Source organism: Antechinus flavipes, chromosome 1 (genome assembly GCF_016432865.1).
Source record: "Antechinus flavipes isolate AdamAnt ecotype Samford, QLD, Australia chromosome 1, AdamAnt_v2, whole genome shotgun sequence".
NCBI classification, from domain to species: Eukaryota; Metazoa; Chordata; class Mammalia; order Dasyuromorphia; family Dasyuridae; genus Antechinus; species Antechinus flavipes.
Genome location: NC_067398.1, coordinates 335,951,379 through 335,978,607, shown reverse-complemented (window position 1 = coordinate 335,978,607; position 27,229 = coordinate 335,951,379). Strand labels below are relative to the sequence as shown.

The window sequence follows — 27,229 nt, the reverse complement described above, 5'->3', positions numbered from 1 at the left end:
GACCATGCATGCTTTCTCCCCTTTCTCCCTCCGGGATCCAATAAAGGGTTCTGCCCCAGGAAATTCTAAGGAAAGCCAGGATGGGGATGCCAGAATCCTCAGACCCCCCAACCCTCACTCCAGTGTCCAAGCTCTGCCTCACCTCGGAGCCCTTTGCGGTAGGTATGATGCAGATACTTCAAGCCACAGACAATCTCCTTATTGACCTGCAGGCAAGTGAGAGTATGGTCTAAATCAAAAGAAAAGGGGTCTTCCACATGTGCAAAAATGTTTGTGGAGGCCCTTTTTGTAGTGGCAAGGGACTGGAAAGTGAATGGATGCTCATCAAATGGAGAATGGCTGAATAAGTTAAGACTGCAATGGAATATTACTGTTCTGTAAGAAATGAGGAACAGGCTGGTTTCAGAAAAATCTGGAAAGATTTATATGAACTGATGCTGAGTGAAGTGAGCAGAACCAGGAGACCATTCACTGTATATGGTAGCAAGATTATGAGGTTCTACTGTGATGGACTTGGCTCTTCTTGACAGTGCAATTCCAATAGGCTTGGGATGGAAAATGCCATCCACATCCAGAGTGAACTATGGAATCTGAATACAGATTGAAGCATAGTATTTTCACCTTGTTGTTTTGTTTTTGTTTGTTTTTTCTTTCTCATGGTTTTTTTCCCTGCTGGACTAATTTTTCTTGCACAATATGACAAATATTAAAATAGCTTTAAAAGTATTATATATGTATAACCTATATCAGATGGTTTGCTGTCTTGAGGAGAGGAGAAGGGAGAGAGGGAGAAAAAATTTGGAATTCAAAATCTTACAAAAATGAATGTTAAAAACTATTTTTACATTTAATTAAAAAATAAAATACTATTGACATTAAAGAAAGAAAAAGAAAGGGGGTTCTTGCCCATGTGTGTGGAACCAGAAATGAACTAAAATTAAGGTTTCCTATTAGGACAAAAAATAAGAATCCAGCCCAAGACATTTGGGAAATATAAAACCAAAACAGGTGGATTTCTGGGCATTCCCCACACTAACAACATACCTGGCAACCAAGGATCCCTCAAGCTTGGACTTAAGGGGAAAAGACTCAGGGATTAACCATTTGATCACAGCTAGGGTATCGTGAGAGAATTCTAGGGAACACCAGTTACAAGAGACAGTGGGGGTGAGAGGGGGATTTGAGCTGGGTCTTGCCTTAAAGGAAATCTTCACTTTGTAATCCACGCCTTCCTTCAGCACAAATACCTGATTCTTGAGAGATTCCAGGTCCCCTGTATAGGTGAGAAAAACAGGGCTAGGAGTCAGGCTACCTTCTCCTGGATCCCAGGGGACAGATAGGGGTTTCCAGAGGGTTAGGGTAAAAGGCTCTCATTGCCCAGGGATTATAGGTGGGATAAGGAGGTATGGGGTGCTCTGTGGAGCTGTGTCCTAGATACATTGGAAGCTTTCTGGAAGGCAAGACATGGGCTTTTTCTCTTCCTATCTTTCTCCCTTATAACACACAACACAAAGTGAGAAAGAAAGGTCACCTGTCAGGTCCATGGTGATGGGTCCAGGGGCCTGTTCACACACCAGAGTCAGCCGTGTCACCTGGACATTGGGGAGGCTGGGATCTGGAATACAGAAAGAGAAGAGTAGTTGGGAACAGGTGTTATATGGGAGAGGAGAACAGTAAACCTTACTTAATGACTCTTTCCTGTTATCAGAATACCCTTGTCCCTCCTCCTCTGGCTGATTACATCCTGTAGGGTCCAGCTGAAGTCTATTTCAGGAAACCTTTTTTGGTTCTCCCAATCCCCACTCATTCTCCATCCTGGGAACCTCCACAACCCCCCACTGTTCTGTAGTATGATTATTTTTCTCTATTAAGAAACTCCCTAAAAAACAAGGTTTTGTCTCCTACCGAGTCCAATATAAAAAGAATGGGGTTCACTTATAAACTTTGGAGTGGAGGGAAAGGTGAGTCAAGTAAGCTGATTTTTATTTTTAAGGTGAGGAAAAATCCTGTCTGAACAAGCTGTGCCTTTACTTTTCCCTGGATGGTGGAAGGGAGCTAGCTATCTAATTAGCAAAAGGAATGGTATCATAATACAAAGGGCAGAGCACCACCCCAGCCATGCCATGGAGAGGATTCTGGGAATGAAAAAATGAACCAATTGTTTAAATGCAGTAAGTCTAAGTAGGTGAATTTAAAACTGGTTTTTCAAGGGACATTACTGTTCTCACTAGGGACCACAAGGCAGTCAGATGGGCCAGACCTCAGACCATGATAGCCGAGCCTCGAGAAATGAAGCTAGATATAATAGCAAGGGAAGTTTGGGACTAGGTAGATTTCTGTTATTCACATGTCTAAGTGCCCTCTTTTCAACTCATTTAAATTCAGACCAACAAGTCTTTGTTAAATTTTTACAATGTGCCAAGAACAGTTGGAAGAAAAGGGAGGGAGAGGGGAGATAAGAAGATAAAAATGAACACTTCTCTGTCCTAAGGAGCTTACATTTTATTGGAGTTTATATTCCTTAGATGTATCATTTCAGAATTTATATATTTTCTTTTCTTTGTAAATTTGTTTTCTCTAGAACAGAAGTCAAACCCTTTAACCCAGAAGCATTGCAATCTTTGTATTAAAATGCAATTGAGAAATATTTAATAAAATAATACAATAGTTATATTGTAATAGTTAATAATGTGGTTTTCTAAATCAACTTGCTTATGTGTGATTTGTAGATCTCTTTTCTATTGGAATTTGACACCCCCTGACTAGACTAGAAGTGTTTAGAGCCCTGAGGTAAAGTAAACTATCTCCATTAAAAAGATGCAGAGCTCTAATTTAAGAATCTTACATCAGGGATCTTCATCTTTTTTGCATCCTGGACCCTCCTTGGCAGTTGGTAATGTCTAGGAAATACTTCTTAGAATCATAGTCTTAATTGCATAAAATGGAATAATTAGAATTACAAAGAAAATCAATTTTATTGAAAAATGTACTCTTTTTCTCTTCCAAATTTGTGGATGCCCTGAAATAATCACCATTCCTTTAGGAAGGTTCATGAACCCTAATTTAAGAATCTTTGTCTTAATTTCCTGAGCCCCTAAGGAACAAATATGTGAGGGCCTATGATGTTCTAGGCATCCTACACATATTATCTGAGTTAATCTTTACAACAACCTCAAGGGCTTTTATTACCTGCATTTTACAATTGGGAGAACTGAGGTACATAACAGTTTAATAACTTGTCCAAGGCTATACATCTAGCAAGTATCTCAGGAACTCAGATCTTCCTGACCCTAGCCTAGCATTCTATCCACTGCTCCCTAGCAAACTGCCTCCAGATAAGGGATTAGGTCACTGTTTGTAGCCCACAGGTAGGCTAGGTCAGAGGCAGGATCCGAATCCTTGCTTTCCTTCGTCCATGGCCAATCCTGTATTCACTATATCACAATGCCTCTTCTTAGCCTGAAGCCGAGAAATAAAGTCTAGTAAATAAAACCTAGAAAAATGACTCTGGGGTCTGGAAGGTGCTGAAACAAGAAGGAAAAGAATGCTTGAAACAGACTTTTAAAATGATGACAAGTGCAGAGTGGTGAAGTCATTAAGCTTTAAATGGTAGGGCTACAACTGATCTCTGAACGCAATGGTTCAGAAGAGAGAGGGAACAGGGTTGGTTCAGTCTGGGTCAGGGAAGTTTAGCAAGTGAAAACCCTGGCTCTGAGCACAAAGGTCTGTTCAGTAGAATAAATATTTAGTAAGCTCCCACTGCATACACAAGAATCTGGATTGGTTCCAGGGCCCAGGAAACCCACATGAGCCTGTGAGGATTAAGTAGGACTGGACACCCTGGATGGCTCAATCCATGCTTGCTGGTCTAGTGGACTGAATTCATCCTGAGCCTCTGCTGTGTCTTGCCGGTTACTTAGTCAGTCAATAAACACTTGGTGCTAGGCACTGTGCTAAGTTCTGAAGATACAAAAAGAAGGGGAAAACAGTCCCTGTCTTCATTGAGCTTACAATCTAATTCTTCTCCAGAAGGGCTTCCTTCTCTTTTTGGCCACATCTTGGCTCCTGGTCCCTAGAGAGAGAGAGAAATACTTCTCCTCCCCAAGAGTCCTGTCATTCTCCTCTTCCTAAGTTTCCCTTCTCTCCAAGATGACAGACCCTTCCTAAGGAACTATATGTGTTTGGATGGGGGAGGCGAGCCCTCCACAAGATAGGTGGCTGAGGGAGTCAGGACGGATGGAGCTCAGGAACTTGGAGCAGAGGCTGGAAGAGTTCCTAGAATGTGATCCCAAGACCTCAGAGACACCCCACCCTCAGACCAACCTGTACTTGAGCAGGAATCCTCTCAATATCAGCCCCATCAGCCCCAAGGCCATTCCACCCTTGCTTGAAGAGCTCTAGTTGTGGGGTACTCAGTATTTCTCCAAGAACCTTATTCCATTGCCCCCCTCATAGTTTTAGAATTGTTTTCCTTATATGGAGCTGAAATCTTGACTGTTTTTTACTTCTGCCCACTGCCCTCAATTCTGTCTTCCAGGACCAAGTAGAGCAATTCTTGTCTCTCTCTTCTATGTGAATTAATAATAATAATTAATAGTTTATCATAGCGGTTAATTAATATTAATGAATAGTTAATTGATAGTTAATTCACATTAATAATAATAGCTAGCATTTATACAGTGCTTTAAATTTGGCAAAACATTTTACAAATATTTGCTCTTCACAATAACCCTGGGAGGAAAGTGTTAGTATTATCCCCTTTAACAGTTGATCAAGCTAAAATAGATGAGTTTAAAGGGCTCGTCCAAGATCACACAGGTCTCATTCCTGCCTCTGGCTTGAGTTGTTCCTGACCTGGGTTTGGCTAGCCACTACTGGGTTACAGGGGAATGGAGGTCGGTCTGGATCGGGTGTTTGTGAATGGGCTCGGGAATGAAACGCTGGTTTAAGAGCTGGAAGAACTAAATCTCTAGTCCCTCAGGCTGGTGTGCCTATACTATCTCCAGTGCCCCCGAGCCTCTGCTCCCTCAGGTTGGTGTGCCCGCCCAGCCCTAGTGCCCTGAGTCTCTGGTCCTTCAGACCACCATGCCCGCCCCAGCCCCGATGCCCCAGAGTCTCTGCTCTCTCAGGCTGGTGTGCCCGCCCCAGCCCCAGTGCCCCAGAGTCTCTGCTCCCTCAGGCTGGTGTGCCCATCCTAGCCCTTGAGCCTCTGGTCCTTCAGACCACCGTGCCCACCCAGCCCCGGTGCCCCAGAGTCTCTGCTCCCTCAGGCTGATGTGCCCGCCCCAGCCCTGTGCCCCTGAGTCTCTACTCCCTCAGGCTGGTGTGCCTGCCCCAGTCCCAGTGCCCCAGAATCTCTGCTCCCTCAGCCTGGTGTGCCCACCCAGCCCCGGTGCCCCAGAATCTCTGCTCCCTCAGACTGGTGTGCCCACCCAGCCCTGGTGCCCTGAACCTCTGCTCCCTCAGGCTGGTGTGCCCGCCCCAATTCCAGCCTCCTACCCACAGCCTCAGGAATGGGCCCCAACAGGGCCTGCTTGTACTTGGTTAGACTCTCATCATCTTGGTCCAGCTGCTGTATCTCCTGCAGAGTCTTCTTCTCCGGGGCTTTGTAGTCCAAGTCCACCTCATCCAGGTCTTCCTCATGGACAGCCCGGATGCCTTCCTTGTCCGCCATGAAATCTATTTGGAAGAGGAAAAGGAAGATTGTCAGATAGGGAGGAACCCTGGGATGGCTGTCAGATCATAGCATACAAGGACTTCCACAACTCAGCCTCTCCTATCTACCCAATCAACCCACACACATTTATTAAGCACTTAGCATGTGCCAGATACTGTTACAGGTGCAGGGGGAGGGAGTGACACAAAATCAGAATTGAAATAGTTCTTGCCCTCAATGTGTTACATTTTAACTAGTACATGTAATTAAGTATATGATAATAGCCTTTAGCACTAATATGGTATCTCAAAGTTTACAAAATGCTGTGTGATCTTGGACAAGCCCTTTAAACTCATCTATTTTAGTTTGATCAACTGTTAGAGGGGATAATACTAACACTTTCCTCCCAGGGTTATTGTGAAGAGCAAATATTTGTAAAATGTTTTGCCAAATTTAAAGCACTATATAAATGCTAGCTATTATTATTAATGTGAATTAATTATCAATTAACTATCCATTAATATTAATTTTGTTATCTCCTTTGATACTTAATATCCTTCCAGGCAGGTGCTATTCCTATTTTACAGAGGAAGAAACTGAGGCTGCGAGGTTAAATGATTTGCCTTCTGTCATAGAGATTAGGAAATATCTAAAGCAGCATTTGAACTCAGAACTTCCTGTCTCCAATGCCTAACACTCCATGCACTGCTTCTTTGCCTGTCTGCATGTATGTGATCCACAGCCATCCTCTTCTCTGGCCCGGTGTCACCTTAACTTTCCATGAAATTTTTTTGCACCCTTCATTCTCCTTCCCTCCACTTTTACCTCTGTCACACAGCTCACCTCTTCCAGAAAGCCCTCCCAGGCTGACACTAAGCTAAGTTCTCTGGGAAGCTAGAAGGTGCAGTAGATAGTCTTCATCTTCCCAAGTTCAAATCTGGCCTCAGACACTTACTGGCTGTGTGACCCCAAGACACTTCATCCTTTTTGCCTCAGTCTCTTCACCATAAAAGTGAACTGGAGAAGGAAATGGCAAACCACCCCAATATCACTGTCAAGAAAACCCCAAATGGGATCAAGAAGGATCAGACACACTGAAATGACTAGACAAGTTCTCCCTAATGAACTGTAAGCTCAGAGACCTATGATGGAAAGATCCTGGGCAAGGAAATCAGGAGGTAACTTCAGACATCTCATTTCTCTTTAAGCCTCAGGATTTTTATCTACAAAATGAGGAGATTGGATTACATCATATCCAAGGCCCTTCCCAGTTGTAATATTCTTCCTTTTAAGGTCCTATGTAATCCAATCTGACAAGCACTTATTATTTGTTATCTTTGTACAGAGAGGTCCCTGTGGGAGGTTATGAGAATATGAAGATAAAAAGAAAAACAGGACCTGGCCTCAAGCTTAAATTCTACTGGGAGTGGTAGTAGATACAACATGTAAAAAGTACATGTGTTAATTCCAATAGATTTGAGATGGAAGGTGTCAAACACATCCAGAGAGAGAACTATGGAGACTGAATGTGGATTGAAGCAAAGTATTTGTCACCTTTTTTGTTTGTTTGCTTTTGCTTTCTCCCTTTTGGTCTGATTTTTCTTGTACAACATGAGAAATATGGAATTATGTTTAAAAGTATTGTAAGTATTTAACCTATACCAGATTGCTTATTGTCTTGGGGAGGGGGAGAAAAATTTGGAACATGAAATCTTACAAAACTGAATGTCAAAAACTATCTTTACATTGGAAAATAAAATATTTTCCAAAATTTTCTAAACATATTTCCACATTTGTCATGCTGCATAAAAAGAATCAGATCAAAAGGGAAAAAAGAACACAAGAAAGAAAAACAATACAATTTTTTCAATTTCAATTCAACCAAAAAAATTTTAAAATATATACATGATAAACACACAAATACATATATTTTTTAAGACTGGATCTCTTTATGGAAGGGCTCAGTTCCACTACTGTCTGGCACAAAAATCTTGACATGTTTCATTTCTGATATGAACTAATTCAACCTCTCTTGGAAAAAAATTTTTTTACATTTGTTTTGAAAATGTTGAGTTTGAGATTCTTTCCCTTATCCCTATCCCCAGCCACCAGTAAGAAAGCACATGTGAAGTTATGTAAAACATTTCCATAAAAGTCATGTTGTAAAAAAAAAAAAAAAAAAAATTCTCAATAAAAATAGTTTAGAAAAAGATAGCATGTTTCAATCTGTATTCAGACACAATCAGTTCTTTGAGTATAGAGAGGATTTTTCATCAAATATCCTTCAGAATTGTCATGGATAAAAATGTTTTGGTTTAATTCTGTTTTTTTTTCCCCCTTTTTTTTGGCAAGGCAATTGTGGTTAAGTGACTGGCCGGGAGTTAAATGTTTGAGGCAGGATTTGAACTCAGGTTCTCCTGACTCCAAGGCTGGTACTCTATCCACTGTATCATCCAGCTGTCCCCAACTTAACCCTCCTTGGGCAACCCAGTCCCTGTGGGGGGAAAGGAGGAGCAGGAGTTTCATCATGTGGACTAAATTCTAGCTTAGAACTCTGGAACTCGAGACCCCTCCTGGTAGCTGGAATTACAAGCATGTATTCCTGTGCTTGGTCATACATGATAGTTTGAGGAAGAGGAATTGAGGGCTAGCACATCATTCTGTTCTAAAGTGTCTTCCAGCAGGAATATTCCCATTGTGACTGTACCCATTCAACTGCCCAACTTTTACTGAGCTCCTCCTCTGTGTCTGGGATCCCTGGAGCATTGGGCTGGTCATATTATAGGTGCTCAAAGAGAATTAAGCTCATTATCCTAGAGATGCAGCTGGCTATCAGAGAGGGGAAAGACTACCATGCTCTAGTCTTCCATGATATCACTTATCAAAATAAGTTCCAGGCTTTCTAAGTCCTTTCCTTTAGAAATTCACAGATCTAATCCTGGAAGGGTTCCCAAGGTCCCGAAGTCACTAAGAAACAGAAGCTGAAAGAGGTTATGACTTGCCAGATATTACATTGTAAGCATCAGAAACAGGTCCTTCAACTCAAAAATCACTGCTATTTCAATTGTTCCACCCTTTCCAAGGTCCAGGAAGGGGAAGACTGCTTCTCATAGAGTCAAGATTAATACTTGACATTGTAAGGTAAAGAGATAATGATTCACAAAGCATAATATTTTCATCTTTTTGTTGTTGTTGGTTTGATTTCTTTCTCGGGTTCTTTTTTCTTTTGATCTGATTCTTTTTGTACAATATGACAAATATGGACATATGTTTAGAAGAATTGCACATGTTTAATCTATATCAGATTGCTTGCTGTGTTGGGGGGGAGAAGGAGAGGAAGAAAAAATTAAAACACAAGGTCTTGCAAAGTGAATGTTGAAAACTATCTTTGCATGTATTTGGGAAAAAAATTTAAAACTACTAAAAAAAATTTTTTTAAAGATTTTTAATTTAAAAAAAAAAAAAAAAAGCAGTGATCCAGAGGTCTGTAAAACAAAGGGAAAAATTCTTTTTCAGACAGTTGAGTGGTACAGTGGGTAGAATGTTATTCCTGCCACAAGGTAGATCACAGTTCAAATCCTGCTTAAGATACTAATTGTGTGATCCTGCATAAATCACAGTCTCTGTTTACTTCAGTCCTCTCTGAGATTATCTACAAATTATCCATAAGGAGTTTGATAAATGCTTGACTTGATAGCACCTACTTCTTAGAATTGTTGGAGATCAAATGAGGTAATATATGGAAAAAGCTTTGCAAAAATTAATGGGCTTTATTAGTGCTAGCTATTTTTATTATAAGTCTTAACCTTTGTCCTGAAATTTAAAAAAAAAAAAAAAAAAGATCAAAGGATTATTCTGATGGTTTGGGAGGAAAAATTCTTAATTGTGGGGACTCTCAAACCACCTTTTCCCTCAATCTCAAGTCTATATACCCTAACACCTCCCACTGAAGGCCTAATTTGGCATCTGGCCCAAATGCTTGGACCTCATAAATGGAGGAAAGGTTCTCTGGAGCAAGAGGCCCCTTATTGCCTCTTCAACACACACACACACACACACACACACACACGCACGCACGCACACACACACAGAAACACACCTCTTGACTACCCAATCCCTATCCAACCCAGACTCTCTGGAAAGCAAGCCAGCATAATAAAAGAACTAATTTTAAAGTAAGAAGGCTCAGTTCTATGTGACCTTGGATAAGTCCCATAACCTTTTTAGGCCTAATAATGTTCCTCATTCCTAAAATAAGGTGATTAATTAATCCACTAATTAACTAATGGAGCTGTGAACTGGTTCAGCCAATGATGGAAATCTTTTTTTTTTTTTTTTTTTTTTGCTGAGGCAATTGGGGTTAAGTGACTTGCCCAGGGTCACACAGCTAGGAAGTGTTAACTGTCTGAGGTCACATTTGAACTCAGGTCCTCCTGACTTCAGGGTTGGTGCTCTATCTACTGCACCACTTAGCTGCCCCAATGAAAATCAATTTGGAACTATGCCCAAAAGATCATTAAAATCTGTATATTCCCTAATCCAATGATGCCATTACTAGGCCTCTGTCCCACAAAGACATTAAAGAAAGAAGAAAATGTACAAAAACACTGACAGCAGCTTTTTTTAATAGTAGCAAAGAAGTGAAACATAAGGGATGCCTATTAATTGGAGAATGACTGAACAATACGGGATATGAATATAATGAAATATTACTGTGCTGTAAGAAAGGATGAAAGGGATGGTTTCAGAAAAACTTGGAAAGATCTATATGAACTGTTACAAAAGAAGTGAGCAGACCCAAAAGAACAATGCATATAATAACAGCAATATTGTAAAAACAAACATCTTTGAAAGATTTAACTAATAATAAGAATTAAGAATTCTGATCAGTGCAATGACCACCCACAGTGAGGAAAAATGCTATGAATCTCCTGACAGGTGTAAGATGCAAAATGAAATGTACATTTTTGGGTTATGGTCAATGCAGGAATTTGTTTTGCTCAGCTATAGGTATTTTTTGGAAGGATTTTGTTATTTTTTTCCTCATATATCTAGGGAATAGTTCCTTGATGTTCATAGTCCAATGAGAGAGAAAATAAATCTTTGTTATTAAAAAAAAAATTCTATCACATCTATCTAATCTATCTGTTTGGTTTTTTTATTTCCATGTTTGTCACATTGTGATAGAAAACAGACCAAAAAAAAAAAAAAACCCAAAGAAAAATAGAGTAAAGAAAAAGGATATTTCAATCTGCATTCAGACTTCTCTCAAATCTTTCTCTGGAGGTGGATAGTATTTTTCATTATAACTTCTTCAGAGTTGCCTTAGAACATCATATTGCTGGGAATAGCTAAGTCATTCACAGTTGATGATCATAAAATATTGCTGTTACTGTGTACAATGGTTCTACTCATTTTACTTTGCATCAGTTAATGGAAGTCTTTATAAGACTTTCTGAAAGCATCATTTCTTAAAGCACAATAATATTCCATCCCAATCATATAACAACTTATTCACCCCAATTATTCACACACCCCAATTGATGAGCCTCCCCATAATTTTCAATTCTTAGCTACAACAAAGAGTTGTTATAGATATTTTATAGATATATCTATATATATAGATATATATAGATATAGATATATAGATATAGATATTTAGGTCCTTTTTCTTTTCCATTGATATCTTTGGGATACAGACCTAGTGGTGATATTGCTGAATCAATAGGTATGCATGGTTTTATAGCCCTTTGGGCACAGTTCCAAGTTATTCTCCAAAATGGTTAAACCAATTTATGGCTTTTATATGTGGGTGTATCTGTGTGAGTGTGTGAGTGTGTGTGTGGTAAGGAGTTTGGATATGTGTGTGTGTGTATACATATATATATATATATATATATATATATATATATATATATATATATGGATTCTGTGTATATATATATATATACATATATAATATATACACATATATATACACACATATTTTTTTTAAAGTGGTTGGGCCAAATGACTTCTGCAGTTCCTTCCAATTGTAGATCTATAATCTTGTGTTTTTCTCAGCTTCCTCTTAAAAGGAATAAGTATGGTAGAAAGACTGGAATCAGGAAATCTTAGTTCTAGTTCTGAATGTGCTGCAAAATCACTGTGTGACCTTTAGAGGGTCACTTCAATGAGGCAGTTGGGTTAGATGGTTCTTCTGCTCCAGGACATATGAAGAGGATATAGAGTGAAGGAAGTCTTCATTTTCCCAAATATTCTTTCAATAATCTATTCATTTTATTGAGCATTTACTAAACACCATGCAGTTAGATTGTTAGTTCCCAGTGGGCAAAACTAAAGAAGATGCATGATCTTGTCAGTTCCAGGTTATCCAAGAACTAGTATCAAGGCAGGTGGACATCTTTCTGTTCACAGACGGGGCAACATAGTGAGGAGACCCTGAAATTCAGCTGTCTAAATAGAAAAGGACCTACTTACAGACCCATGGCTCTCTGCAGACACCAAGGCTAAAGCCCAGCCTCTGTTCATAAGATGCTGCTTTCTGGGACGTGACACCACCTAGGAAATTTCCCCAGATGTCAATGAAACTTGTTTCAATGGAAGGAAATTGTTGAGGAAATTGTGCCCTTCCTTTTGAGGCTATTTGGCACCAGACCCAACCACAGCAGCAATTTAGGGAGAGGGGACTAGGGGCAGAGGAGGAGAGACAATCCTAACTGCTGCTACAGTGTGATATCACTTTCTTCAATTTAAATTCAGAATATACATTAACTTTTTACTACATGCTAAGCACTGTGCTGAATACTAGGGACAGATACAAAGATAACAACCCAAAGCAATATCTGCCCTTGAAGAGCTTAAATTCTACTGAGGGAAAACCACATACACAGAGACAATTCAAAATATGTGCAAAGTAAATACATGGTATCAGAGGAGCAGCGTTAATAGGGCTGGAGGAATAGGAGTTATTAGGAAAAGTCTTAGACTTGAATTGAGCCTTGAGGGAAGCTGGGAGTTCCTAGAGACAGAGATAAGGAAGATGAACATTACAGACCTGTTTGAGGAACACATAGAAGCGAAAGGTAAGAGTCATTCATGGGATGTAGTTAATAGGTCAATTTGACTGGGATGTAGGGGAGTGATGTGAAATGTTTAGAAAGCAAGGGTGCAACCAGATTATGAGAAGCTTTAAATTCACTTAATCAGCAGGCATCTATTAGGAATCCATTATGTGTCAGGCATTTTGTGATGGCCTTTGAAGCTTTTATATTTGATTCTAGAGGCGATATGGAGCCACTGAACTTTACTGAATAGGCGGTGACATGATCAGCTGAATGGAGAATGAAGGGAATTGAAGAGAGACTTGAGGCAGAACAACCAGAGGCTATAACAATAATTCAGGCATGAGGTGAGAAAGGCCTGTATCTTCTTCAGAGGTGACAAGGGGCCCTATGCAAATGCCAAATATAATTTATACTTTAGGAAACTGAGTGCTGCAGAAACTTCTTGAATTCAAGAGTGACATGGTTAGAAACTAAGAGTGTCGATCCAGTGTTGTGCCTGCAAACTATTTCATTTTCTGAAAAATGCTTCCACTAGAAAAACTGAGGTAAACAGAATCAGTATATCACCTTCCACATGAAGCCTTTTTTTGATCCAAAGAGTTAGCTGCTTGTCACATCCCCTCTAATATTATCTTGTATATAATGATATGTATGTGTTGTCTTCCCTAGTAAAACCTAAGGGATGACTGTTTCCTTTTTATCCCTGTGTCTTCAGGCCCTAACATACTACTGGGCACACAGCAAGTACTTAAAAAATGATTGTTAATTGATGTTCTTGGGCTCACTCCACATTCAAACTAGGGCCTGTGGGCCAGATGTGGCAGTTGAGGACAATTATCCCCCTCACCCAGGGCTATGAAGTTTCTTTATTTAAAGGCCCACAAAACAAAGTTTTTGCTTTTACTATAGTCTGGCCCTCCAACTGTCTGAGGGACAGTGAACTGGCCCCCTATTTAAAAAGTTTGAGGACCCCTACTAGAGAGTTGAATTGGGAATCTATCTCTCCCCAGAACCTAAGAGAGCTATCTGAAACTGCAAACTCTGAAGTCTTGGAGTTTGGGCAAGGCAGATTCCCATCCTGTCCCCCTTCTCTCCATTATTCCAGACTTCTCACTGGAGCAGAAAAATTCATGATTTTATTTTGGCCCTCTACACTCCCAACTAATCCTCTCAGAATCAGTTGAGCACCTGCTCTCGCTACCAAGGGCTGGCCAGATCTGTGACCAGAGGAAGTCTGGGACTATCTGCCCACAGTGTTCTAGAACAAGAAACGGGCACTTCCTCTCATTGTGGCCTATTCCTAGTATGTCACCCCCTCTTCACATCTGCCTTTCAGCAAAAAATCCTTCTCATTTTTCAAGTCAGCTCACATTCTTCCCTGCTCTCGCCGATAATGCTGCTTTCTGTCTCTCCAAATATCTTAGGAAAGTTATCTTTCCTTTTCATTCATCACCTCTTATATCACAGCAGGCCACCCCCATCGCAACTCCCACTTCTCCTTGGGATAATATAACCTCTTTGAGGGCAGATGCTTACATTGTTTCCGAACGTCTGGCACAGTGCCTTTCACTTAGTAGTGACTTAATAAATGACTACTAAAATTGAACTGAGCCCTTTCCCACAGTGCTTTGGGGATTGTCTTTTTCCAGAGGACTCTTTGAGCTCACTTCCTATAGTTCTAGGGCAAAGGAGTGATGAAACTGGACCCTTCTGTCTCTCTTTTTCTCTGTCACTCTCCTCTATTTCCTTTTCTCTCTCCCATTTTCTTCTTTCTGACCTCCCTGCGTTTCTATTTGTCTATCTCTCCCCTCCCTCTATCTGTCCTAGTTTGTCTCTGTCTGTCTAAAATCAGTTCCCAGGAGTTCAATTATCATCTCTATAGAAGACTCTCAAATCTATCTATCTATCTATCTACATATATAGCCAAGCCTTAATCTCTCTCCTGAGTCCCAGTCCCAAATCACCAACTGTCTGCTGGGCATCTCCATTTGAATATCCCCTTGATATTTCCCAACTAATTATGTTAAAAACTGGATTCATATTAAATGATGAAAGAACTCTTGGACTCATTATCTTCCCCCTTAAATCATCCTTCCTCCAAACTTCCCAAATGTTATTGAGACCACAAACCATTCTTCTGCCACACAGGTTTATAACCTTAGAGTTAGCTTCATTTTAACTTTTCCCTCATCCTCATAACTAGTCAGTTATCAAGTCTCAGTTATCAAGTCTTCTTAATTCCATCTCCACAACATCTCCTGAATTTGTTTCCTTTTTCCCACTTGGCCTCTAGTCCTAAGGGATTCTACTTTCGTTCAGAGACTTATTAACTCTTCTCTAAACTATTGTAAAAGTCTCCAAAATGATCTTCCTGCATCCAGTCTCTGATGTCTATCCATCTTCCAAATGGTTGTCAAATTGATATTACTACAACCCTACTCTAGAATCTTCAGTAGCTCCCGGTTGCCTCTAATATAACTCGTCTAACATTTACAACTTCTACTACTGGTTTCCTACCTACCTTTCCAAGCTAATTTTATTCTACCCTTTCAATCTCCCTGTTCCAGGCAAGATGGCCCACAAACTGTTCTCCATATATGTTATTTCATGCCAGTCTCTTTTGCACAGCTGTCCCTCCACCCAGACCTGGAATTCCCCTTCTAAAATCCTGGCTACCTTCAAGATTCACCTCAAGTACCATTTCTTACATAGGGCTTTCTGGATTCCTGAATGAGTAAGAGTTCATTCTCTTTTAAAATGACTTTGTATCTAACTTTATGTGCACATTTCAATCTTCCCTCTCCCCAACTCCTTAAAAGCTGGAAGTGTTTTTATTTTTGTCTTTGTAACCCAGTGCCTAGTATAAAATGAGGGCATAATACATGTTTATTGAACTGAATGGCATTCCTATAGCTCCAGGACCCCTTCTCACAGTGAATTAAGAAGGAGCTTCTTCAGTCCAGTTCCTCCAGTGCTCAAAGATCTTGGGTCTAAGTATCTTCAAGCTGTTTCAATCCATCCTCTCTCCCATGCCCTAACCCCATCCTGATGACCACAGAGTTCCCAGGAGACACATCTGTCTTTGCTCTTGGGGATCATGAATTGTGGGTCCTGGGTGGTTCCCCGGGAGGGAGATTCTTACAACATGACAATCCTTGTTTTCCTTCCAAATACAGAAATACTAACAGTTTTCCTCCTCCCTAATACAGTAAACTCAATTTCTCAATGCAGATCCAACCCCAACAGAGATCCCTTCTCTACACAGAAATAAGGAACTACCAATACAGAAACAGAATATCCCTTCCCTAAACAGATCTTCCTCTCTCCTGAATGAAATCCCCTCTCCCTATCACCACCACCTTGTCCCTCCTCAAATCTCACCCCTGCTTCCCTTTTCACTGCTTCCCATTTCTCTCAAACCCTTCTGTCCTAGACAGACCCTATTCTTGTCTTCTCCCCCACACTTCCTTTATTACCCCCCCCCCACTTGCAGATAGCCTTGCTTCTCTGGAACCAGAAGGCTCGGGGAGGAGGGGTTCTTTTTAGCAGATCCTTGCTCCCTCCTGTACCCAAGGAAATGAATGCAGACACCTCCCAGGTCAGAGGGAATGGTGGGAGCCTCACCTGCTGCTCCCAGTTCTCCTATGGGTATTTCAAGAGGGATGGGGAAGATGGGACCCTTTTCACTCTTTTCCTCCACAATCCCTCCATGGCCACAAGTCAGCCCCCGCCTCAATGCAACTCAGCGCTACTAGAGAGCCTCCGCCCCAGGAAGATTCGATCTCAGTGACTGGAAGGTGCTGGAGGTTGGGCTGCTGATGACTCCAGCGGGCACCTCTCCAAAGTTACCATGGGGAGGGGTTGGACTGATAGGGCTCGGAGGTACTAACCCAGACTGTGTCTCCACCTAGAGAGTCCTCCCCTCACCTTTCCTAGGTTCTTCTTTCATGTCTCCTGGCCTAAGTACCCTCCTGGTTCCCCTCCCCAGGTGCGTCCTTTCCATGTTCCCCAGCACAGGTGTTCACTGTGGCATTTGTCCAGATGCCACCCTCCAAGTCCTCTGGCATGGGTGCAGCCTCCCAATGCTCCCACCCCAAATCCTCTGGCATGGGTGTCTCCCAGTGTGAACTCCCTTATCCATGCTCCTGGCATGATGCCTCCCAATGTGAACCCCCCATCCATACCCTTGGCATGGGTGTCTCCCAGTGTGAACCCCTTTTCCATGCTCCTAGCATGGGTGGCTCCCAGTGTGACCCCCCTTTCTATGCCCCTGGCATGGGTGTCTCCCGACGTCCTCCCCTCCAAGAATGGGTGTCTCCCGGTGCCTTCCTCCTCAAAGTCCCCTGGCATGGGTGTCTCCCCAGGAACTGCCCCTCCAAACCCCTGGCATGAGTGTCTGCCCCAGTACCCCCAGCCCTTAGAGTCCCCAGCCTTGCCCCAGACTCGGGCCTCAGGCGCTCACCTCTGGCGCACACCGTCAGCCACAGGAGCTCAAGCACTTGCGCCCCCAGCTCGCACATATCCAAGCCCAGCATGGTGCCGGCTCCCGGGGCCCCCGCCTGCCTGCCGGCCGCTCCCTCTCCGCCGCCGCCTCCTCCTCCTCCTCCTCAGCAGCAGCAGCAGCAGCAGGAGCGGCAGCAGGGGAGGCCCATGGACAGAGCCTTGGGTCTGTCTGCGCGCCCGGCGCTGGAGCCCGAGATGCTGAGCTCTGAGCTCCTAGCTCTGAGCTCCGAGGAAGCGCTGCCGCTACCGCTGCTGCCTCCGGTCCCCTCCCCGTCCCTCCCGCCCCTCCCCAGCCCCATCCCTCATTATCGGCCAGACTGCAGTGAGCTCATCACAGCGCCCCCCGCATACCAACCACAGTGGGCCTGGCGCAGCCACACCGACACACTCACACACGCGCGCACTCACAGGGCGGGGCGCAGCCCGGGGATTTCCCTCCCTCCCCAGCGCCAGCCTCCTTTCCAAGCCCTGCAGGCTCGGGGTGAGGGTAGGGATGGGTGTTCCAAACAGTTACAGGGGCGTGGGCCGTGTGTCTGTGCTTGTGTCCCCAGTGAATCTGTCCGACTGTTTCTGATGATTCCGGGGTTACCACTGGTGCGTCTGTGGGTGTGTCCTTGTGGGTCTAACTGTGGCGGTGTCCTGGTTTGCCTGGGTCAGTGAGAACGCCAGTGTCCGAGACGGTCACTGGGGTGTCTGTCAGCGGCTGTGACCGTCATTAGGGTGCCTGTCACTTAGGAACGAAAGACCTGGATTTGTGTGCATGTAAGTGGGGGTGGTGAGGGGGCGGGAGGGAAGGCAAAGAGCAATGTTGCTCTGACTCTGAGTAAAGCCCAGGGGCCCTCTCAGCCTCCTCGGTGTCTGTACCCTTCCCCGGGGCCCACTTAAAAGCAACCCTCCACAGCTGAGGTCCACACCTGCGCCCCATTCCCCCCTTCCCTGAGCTTTCCCAGTGGCCGGTACCTATTGTCTAGGTGAAGGGCCTGCCTTGGACACGCCTTTTTACAGGGGCTCACCAACCTCTTTCACGGTGATTGGGGAGTCTTTGTACTCCAAACGCACTCCCTCACGGGCAGGGTCCCCTTCAGTCTTGGCTTTCAGAGCCAGAAACCTTTGAAGTATTGGAGTGAGACCTCCAGGGAGGGGGTACCAGAATACCTGATTCAGAAAGTCAATGCTTTCCCCTTCCCACTTTAGTCTTAATCAGAATCAGAATCGCTAACTTTTACATAAAAACTTGAAGTTTGCAAAGCCCTAGACATAATTATGTATTTGATTTTCACCACAGCCCTGTGAAGTAAGTGCTATTATTATTCCCTTTTTACAGATGAGGCACATTGAAGTTAGTTGACTTGTCTAGACATACATGAAACAGGGCTTTTCTGACTTCAAATCCAGTGCTTTAGGCAATCAATCCAGCAGCAAACATTTATTAAGAACCTAATGTGTGCTATACTGTGCTAGGTCCTGGGGATATATTGGTGAAAAAGGAACAGTTGCTATCCTTAAGGAGGTTATAGTGTATCTCCTAGGTATCTCTTCCTCCTCTAAACTCCCGTGGTACCTTGTTCCTTACTTTTTTATCCTTTTTCTTTCCTTCAACAATACAAATCAACATCTATTTACTAAACACCTGATTTCTCTTATCTGCTGCCCTTCCTTTGCCTATCTTTCCTTCCTTCCTTCCTTCTGCTTTTCCTCATTCCTATTTCCCTCATATGTATTCATGTTCATTCCCTCAAGTTCACCTCTTTCCATTTTTTCCTTCATTCTCTCCTCTCTCTCTTCCCCATCTCACTTAGCTCTATCATTCTTCCCTACCTTTTCTCATTCCTGCCTCTTACCTCCAACGGTTTTGAGACCTTGTTTCAGGTTCAAGGTTCCTGAAAAGGGTCAATTACAAATTAGATTCCTAGTCCCCAAATCCTTTCCCTTAGATGGGAACTACCACCCCCCAAACCTAAGGGAAATGTAATGTAACCGCCCAAAAAGCACAGGATGTGGCATCAACACACTCCAGAACTCCAGTTCCAGCTCAGCCATTATGTAACTTGGATCAAATAACTCCCTTTCAGGATTTCAATTTCCACATCAATAAAATTTGGATAGAAAGAGTCATTGTCCTTTCTAATCCAATGGAAACAGATTATTTCACCAGCCCTAATCTCCTCCTCATAGAGGGGAAAGTGGTTTTATCCACTGTCAATGCTTCCTTTCAAAATATCAAAAAAGCAAGTTCTATCTATTCAAGGGTTCCCCTGAGGGCACTGGATCACCCTAAACTAAGAACCGATATGCAGCTATTTCCTAGATCTCTATTTTCAATCCATCTTCTTGTCTGAGACTCAGAACCACATCTCAGATTAAATTCTGAACTGCTGGATGCTAGGTAGCCCTTTAAATTCAGCAACGTGAAAAGCCCTCATTTCTTCCCCCTCAAACTTTCCCCTCTTCCTGACTTCACCACCTCTTTTGAAGGTACCATCCATCCTCCTAGTCATCCCAGACAGAAGCTTTAGAATTACTTTTCTCCCTCCCCTCCATATCCAAAGTCTATTATATCTTCTCCTAAAGCTCTTGCATCCATTCCCTCACTTCCACTTAAATGGCTACTCCCCTAGCTCAGATCCTTAGCACTCTTGACATATCCCATAACAACTAACTAGTAAAACAGCTTCCTCATTAGCAACTTGCCTACTCTACTGTCTATTCCTTCTCTATTCCACTATAGGATCCCAGATTTACAGTTGGAGTTGGAAAGAATCCTTGGTCCTTACACATTTCTCCGTCTCTATTATCTCTTGGATCAAATAGAAAATAGAAAAGAGCTTTTTTAAAGCTCTTCATAGACTCATCCTTTTCTCTCTTTCCTCCAATCTTCTTATACCTTAGTTCCCTGTGATACTGGCCTTCTGGTCATTCCTCATCTAGGACACTTCAGACACTGGGCATTAATATGCCCAGGAACTATGCCTGGAACGCCCTCTACTTCATCTTTGCCTTCTACCTTCCTCCAATTCTCAATTTAAACCCCACCTGCAGAAAACTTTTCCCAGTCCTCTTTAATCCTGGTGCCTTCCAATTTATGACCAAAGAAGAACTAGAGATCATTATTGATCCCAAAATAGAAAAATTTGATCATATCAAATTGAAAAGCTTTTATACAAACAAAACTAATGCAGACAAGATTAGAAGAGAAACAATAAACTGGGAAAACATCTTTACAGTCAGAGGTTCTGATAAAGGCCTCATTTCCAAAATATATAGAGTATTGACTCTAATTTATAAGAAACCAAGTCATTCTCCAATTGATAAATGGTCAAAGGATACAAACAGACAATTTTCAGATGAAGAAGTTGAAACTATTTCTAGCCATATGAAAAGAAACTCCAAGTCATTATTAATCAGAGAAATGCAAATTAAGACAACTCTGAGATACCAACCTGTCAGATTGGCTAGGATGACAGGAAAAGATAATGCTGAATGTTGGAGGGGATGTGGGAAAACTGGGACACTGATACATGGTTGGTGGAACTGTGAATACATCCAGCCATTCTGGAGAGCAATCTAGAACTCTGCTCAAAAAGTTACCAAACTGTGCATACCCTTTGATCCAGCAGTGTTTCTACTGGGCTTATACCCCAAAGAGATACTAAAGAAGGGAAAGGGACCTGTATGTACCAAAATGTTTGTGGCAGCCCTGTTTGTAGTGGCAAGAAACTGGAAACTGAGTGGATGCCCATCAGCTGGAGAATGGCTGAATAAATTGTGTTATATGAATATTATGGAATATTATTGTTTGATAAGAAATGACCAGCAGGATGATTTCAGAAAGGCCTGGAGAGACTCACATGAACTGATGCTGAGTGAAATGAACAGAACCAGGAGATCATTATATACTTCAACAACAATACTATATGATGATCAATTCTGATGGGCGTGGCTCTTTACAACAATGAGATGAACCAAATCAGTTCAATAATGCAGAGAACCAGCTACACACAGCGAAAGAACCTTGGGAAACTAGTGTGAACCACTACATAGCATTTCCAATCCCTCTGTTTTCATCCGCTTGCATTTTTATTTCCTTCACAGGTTAATTACATTATTTCAAAGTCTGATTCTTTTTATACAGCAAAATAATTATATGGACATGTATACATATATTGTATTTAACATATACTTTAACATATTTAACATGTATTGGTCTAACTGCCATCTGGAATAGGGGGTGGGGGGGAAAGAGGGGAAAAGTTGGAACAGAAGGTTTTGCAAGGATCAATGCTGAAAAATTACCCATGCATATATCTTGTAAATAAAAAGCTATAATTAAAAAAAAAAATCCTAGTGCCTTTCCTCTGAGATTGCCTCCAGTTTATCCTGTCTGTATCTCGTATGTACATGATTGCTTGCATGTTGTCTCTCTGGACTGTGAACTTCCTGAGAACAGAGACTCTTTTGCCTTTGTTTGTATCCCTAGTGCTAAGTATAATGCCTGGCACCTAGTAGGCAATTAATAAATGCTTGTTAACTTGACTTGACATCTGCAAAGTTATTACTAGAATTTTTTGTACCCTTGGAAAGTACCACAAACCGTGCCCAGAAAGCAGATCAGCTCGAGACTGAGATTCGGGAAAATGGATATGAGATGAGGATGAGAGAGGCTTTCAACAGAGGTGCCAACAAGTAGCTTTCTATTTTTACCAATTATTCCCTCTAACAAGGTGCTGGGCTATTTCTCTTTCAGCAAGGGTTGGCAGCACCTCCTAAATTACGGAAGCCTGTGTTAATCCCCTAGTGCAAACCCTAGTTACTGCTGTACATAAGGGGTGAGGGGAGGGTAGTCTCCTCTGAGGGATCCTGGTTTTATAAACCTTTTTGTAGGGCAGCTCTTGCCTCCTTTTCTCCACCCCTCCATTTGTGTCATCACTGCCACCATGCTCATCTTTTCAGCTGAAAGGCAGTTCAGCATGATGGAAAGATCACTGACCTTGGAAAGATCAATGAGCTGGGTTCCAATACTGAGTAATTATATGAATTTAGGCGAGGAACTTCCCTACTAAGCCTCAATTTCCTCATCTGTAAAACAGGAGTGATAATATTGACACTAGCTATTTCCCAGAGTGTACTGTGAGAAAAAACAGAACTAAATATAAGGACTTGAGTTGGAGGTCTAGAGGCTGGAGCCAGTTCTGGGGCAGGGGGATGGGGAGCTCTGGGCAGGGAATAGAGCCCCGGGATAGCAGGCTGGGGAAGGTGCTCCAGCCAGGAGAATCCAAGGCCAGGAGAGTCTTTAGGTCTCCATTTCCTGTATGACACAGCCCCTCCCAGTGACTCAGAGGCTTTGGAATGTGTGAGGAGGGACCAGGCTTGGAAGTGGTGGGGGAGGGAGGTGTCTCATACTTGTAACCAGTGACCTGAGACCTGGATTGGAAATCACAGCCACGTCCCTCCCAGCCCCTTACTTTGGGCCAACCAGATCAGCAACTCACCCAGTATGGGCATTTATAGCGATAGGATAGGGGATGAGGAGAGGAGGAAAAAGAGGTGAAATGAGGGTAGAGGAAGAGTGGGAGGAAAGAAGGGGAGAGAAGGGGAGAGGAGGAGGAGGAAGGAGACGGGCAAGAGGAGGAGGGAAATGGAAGGTGCTAACTGAGCCCTCCAAAGAAGCCACTAGTCTCTAATGGAGCCCAACTCAGTGGGAGGGTGTAAGAGTGCATTCAGCATCTTTAAGGGCTGCTGCCTGGTTCTCCTGAGGGCTCAGCCTAATTTCTTCCATGTTCCTATGGGTGGGTAATTCTGATGGTACCCCCAAAAAACTGTGAATTAATCTGCATATTTGGCTGCTGAATTAGGGGTACCAGTGGGATAGATAATAGGAAAAGGGGGAAATAGGCTAAACAGAGAAAGGTTAGAGAGTGAAAATCCACAAATAATCCAAAATAGTTATTTCAACTCATACTTTCTTAATCCTCCCTTATCAGCTTTTCATGGGAGAGAACTGGTCACAAGGAATCAAGCTCAAATTCAGGTTTTCCCTGGGAACAGACCCCAAACACAGAGGCTAAAGAGAAGGAGGTAGAGTAACTATGGGCTCTGTGTATCTCAGAATCTGCAATAAGGTTGTTGGAGGCCATCATGAAGGTAAGCTGGCCACCCGAGTCCTTCCTGTCATAGAATACCTATAAATACTGCACACACTGGGACATGCGAAAGAAGCTTTAATTGTACCTGAATAAATTTAGTCTCTGCACATCAGATAAACTCAGGCACATCTAATTATAACCCAGCACCACCCATGGATGATGGAAGCTGGCCTGGGGAGGAACTGGGGCTAATAGGAAAGAGAAAGACCAGCCATCATCTACCTACTTCAACTAATCCTATGAACAATCCAGCTGGCTATAAACTTGATAGTTTAAGGTCTTATGTGATAGGAAGAACAAATGTTTTTATCCCCAATTTACGGATGAAGGAATGGAAGTTCAGAGAGAATAAGTAACTTGGTCAAAGTTACACAGCTAATAGACCAAGTGGTAGACCTAGGACCTCAGACCCTTGAATGGAGGGTTCCTGACTCCTGGGGCATACTTTTTCTGCTGGGCCACATTAGAGAGGCTTAGTCATTAGAACTCACTCTAGCAAACATGTTCAGACATCTACAATAATAAGGTACATCGTGTCTCTGCCCTCTATTCCAATTTGGGGGGGCCCTGAGGTACCCGCAAGCAAATAGTGCTATGACATATATAAATATATACACAAGGGCAGGCAACTGAGACACACGGATGCACACATGCAAAACACACAGGCAAAGATACACAAGCATGGATGTACAATGTCATGCATATGTGTGTGGTATATGCATATATCCATGTGTGTGTGTATATATATATATGCATACATAAATACATATACATGTGTGTGTGTGTGTTTCCTAATTTTTTTTTAAATAGGTGGTCCAGTGGATAGAGCACAGGATCTGATCCTGGGCAAATATTTTAATCTCTGTTTGCTTCTGTTTGTGTAACTGTAAAATGGGGCTAATAATACCTAATTTTCAGGATTGATATGAAGATCAAATTAGATAATATTTGTCAGGCACAGTGCCTGACACACAGAAGACATTTTAAAAATGCAGTTCTATAGGTGGATATCTTCACCATTATGGGCTTCATCTCTTCACAAGGCAAAGCAGATGGAGTAGGGATTAGATGGTCCCTAAAGGCCCTCCTAAATATGACATCGTTATAATTTGCATTCTACATTCTAAAGTTCCTTGAAATTCTAACATCCTTTGCTCTATGCAGAGCTATTACTAGGAATTTTTTAACCTGAGGCAAAAATAATTGAATGGGTGGTTGAGATATTTCCTGCACGGAGGATAATTCAACCACAGAGTTGTCATTCTAGGAAGGAGGGGTGCTGTTCCCAGTACCTAGAAAAGTACAATTTCTTCCCTCTTGGGTCTACATTATATATTCTAAGGTCCTAACTTCCAGTTCTTAGTATTCTCTGTTCCCTTTTTATCTCCAGCAATAGAGTATTCAAAGAGCATCTCTGCCATGACTTAACTGAGAAGACAGGCTAATAGATGCTCCAAGGACCACCTGCCTGATCTAAGCAGTAAAGAGAGTTTCTTCCATGTGCAAAGGAATGGCTTTACATTAAGGCTACTTATGCTGGCTAAAGCACAGAAATGGAAAGTAGAAGACTTCCTTAACTAACTGGATATGTGATAGGCAAACCAATCCATGTCTTTTCTCTTTCCTCTTTCCTTTCTTTCTCTCCTTCCCTCCCTCCCTGTCTGTCTCCTTCCCTCTCTTTCTGTCTGTCTCTGTCTCTCTTTCCTCCTCTCCTTTTCTCTTTTCTTCTCTCTTATCTCTATCTTCTCTTCTCTCTCCTTTCTTTTCTCTCTCTCTCCCCACCCCTTTCTGTTTCTCCTTTGTAATCTGTTTCCTCCTTTGTAAACTGAAGGAATGCCTAAATAAACCTCCAGATTTGAAATACAAGTTTATGATAGAAAGGAGGTGCACTCCAGGAAACGCAGTCCCTTATTGTAGTAAGCCCCACCCCTTCACTCCAGGGAGATGAATGAGTGGTACTATGCTTCTTGGACAGATGGAAACTCCAAGCTTCCAGGAGACAGGAATTCCACGAAGACATGGGATTGCAAAAAGAGGAAGGGGAAGAATTCTGAGCATCATGTCCTATAAGAATCAAGATATCAGTCTGGGAAAAGTAGCTAAAGGCAAAGAGAAGGGACCAGGACTCAGAGCTGTGACTCCCAGTCCTGTCCCCTTGCTTTCTGTCCATTAACTCTTTCATCCCAACCTGAACCACTTACACTGACATTTTAGGCTTCCAAGGTAGGCCAAGCAGTGTCTAGGAATGCCCCAAGGGTCCTCTTAAGCCTAACCCTATTCCTACTTGGAATGTAGGGCAGGGCCTGGACTAGGAGAGGAGTAGGTCCAGGGATTCCTAAGGTCAGGAGAGGAAAGAATGATTTACTTCTGACTTCTGGCTTCTAGTGATCCAGCCTTCAGCAAGCCCTTTTAGACCACTGCCTCTCTTTTGTGCTCAATCTTCTCCAAAACTAAAGTTCCTCAAGTTTTCTGAAAGGGGCAAGACAGGGGGAAGGAGCAGGGTGGCTGGAATGGGGAAGTTAGAATCTTTCTGTCAGACTTGGCAGCCTGAATAAACCAGCAGAAGAAGTGTAGTATGGGAGATAGATCTAAGCAAAATGTTGATTCGATGGCATGTCTTTACCAATTTAGCATTTATCAAGTGCTTCCTCAATAAAATAACCCAGTGACAGAGAAGGTAAAATGTTTATTAGCCTCATTTTATGGATAAGGAACCTGAGGCTAGGAAAAGTGAAGTTACTTACCAAATGTCCCACAGCTAGCAAGCAGGAAGAGAAAAAGAGAAAGGTGGAGAGGAAGCTGGGTAGGAGGCCATTGGGGACGGGCCTATGATCTCCCAAGTTCAACTGGCAAGGGGGGGAGGGGAATAGTGCCAAGAGATGAAGGGAAGATTTAAGGATCTGGGAGCTCTGGGGCCCTGGGGGAGGGAGTAGATCCCTGCAGAAAAATCCCCCTAAGACCTCCTGTCCCAAGGCTCCTCTGGGAGAGGGAGGGGGAAGGTCAGGTTGGTTCTTCTGAATGACTTGGAAAGAGTTCAGGGACTGGGTGTGTATGAACGTGGAAGGGAGGGGGGTGTCTCACCCCTTCTATTGCCATTATATGGGGAATTGGGTAAAAGTAGGTCATCACTGGTGGCTCCACCTACACCCTCCCCAGCAGGAATCTGGAAAAAGTCCTGCCCCAGACGCCAGACATTGAGACCTTTCAGCCAGTTTCTCTCCTCCCTTCTCTTCCACCTCAAGCCCAATACAAAGGGGACTCTGTGGCTGCATCCCCCCAGCTAGGCAAGGCCAGCCTGCTCACACAGAGCACACCCACCACACACCGTCCCAAGCACGCTGGGGCGCCCGGCGCCGTCACACACATTCCCATTCTCTCACGCGGTTACACACGCAAGTCTGCTCCCCATTCGGGCTCCACGCAGTCTCGGGCTCCCAGTCCCAAACTCGCACGCCCACCCAGGAGACAAGAAGTCACACACACCGGAACGGGGACCCTCAGCCCGTAAGGCAGTCACTAATGCCCGCGTGCTCACTCCCAGTCCCAGCCGCGCTTCCAAGGATACACACTAACCATGCTCACTCCGTCTCACAGGCTCTCACCCCCCGGCTGGCTGGCACTCCGTCTGGAGCTTTACAAAGTTACACTCTCAGTTCCGCTCCTGATCGCACTCATCCCTCCCTTTCCTATTCGTCTCCCCCTCCTTCTTTCCCCCGGCAGCGCCCCCGCCCCCCGGGGTCCTCACCGAAGGGTCCGTCCGGCCGAGTTCGCAGCCGCCACAGGGTCAAGTTCGCAGCCGCCGCCGCCCGAGCCCCAGCCTCTCAGTCTAGGGCGGTGGCCCAGGGGCTGCGCGGGACCTA

At 43.2% G+C, this 27,229-nt stretch overlaps 1 protein-coding gene across 2 annotated transcripts in view; it reads right to left on the bottom strand.

The window, feature by feature from the left end:
• ARHGDIG (Rho GDP dissociation inhibitor gamma) overlaps nucleotides 1-27,229 on the bottom strand; it is a 28,447-nt gene extending 1,218 nt beyond the window's left edge. Inside the window, exons 1-5 of one of the 2 annotated variants that reach the window (XM_051968688.1) lie at nucleotides 27,115-27,229; nucleotides 5,500-5,679; nucleotides 1,532-1,615; nucleotides 1,197-1,273; nucleotides 143-206 (exon numbers count right to left, since the gene is read on the bottom strand). In XM_051968688.1, coding sequence (XP_051824648.1) covers nucleotides 143-206; nucleotides 1,197-1,273; nucleotides 1,532-1,615; nucleotides 5,500-5,674 — 400 coding nt within the window. In that variant the 5' untranslated portion in view covers nucleotides 5,675-5,679; nucleotides 27,115-27,229. Of the gene's footprint in view, nucleotides 1-142; nucleotides 207-1,196; nucleotides 1,274-1,531; nucleotides 1,616-5,499; nucleotides 5,680-17,185; nucleotides 17,468-27,114 lie in introns of those variants that run through there. The other variant, XM_051968680.1, reaches the window with a different exon arrangement.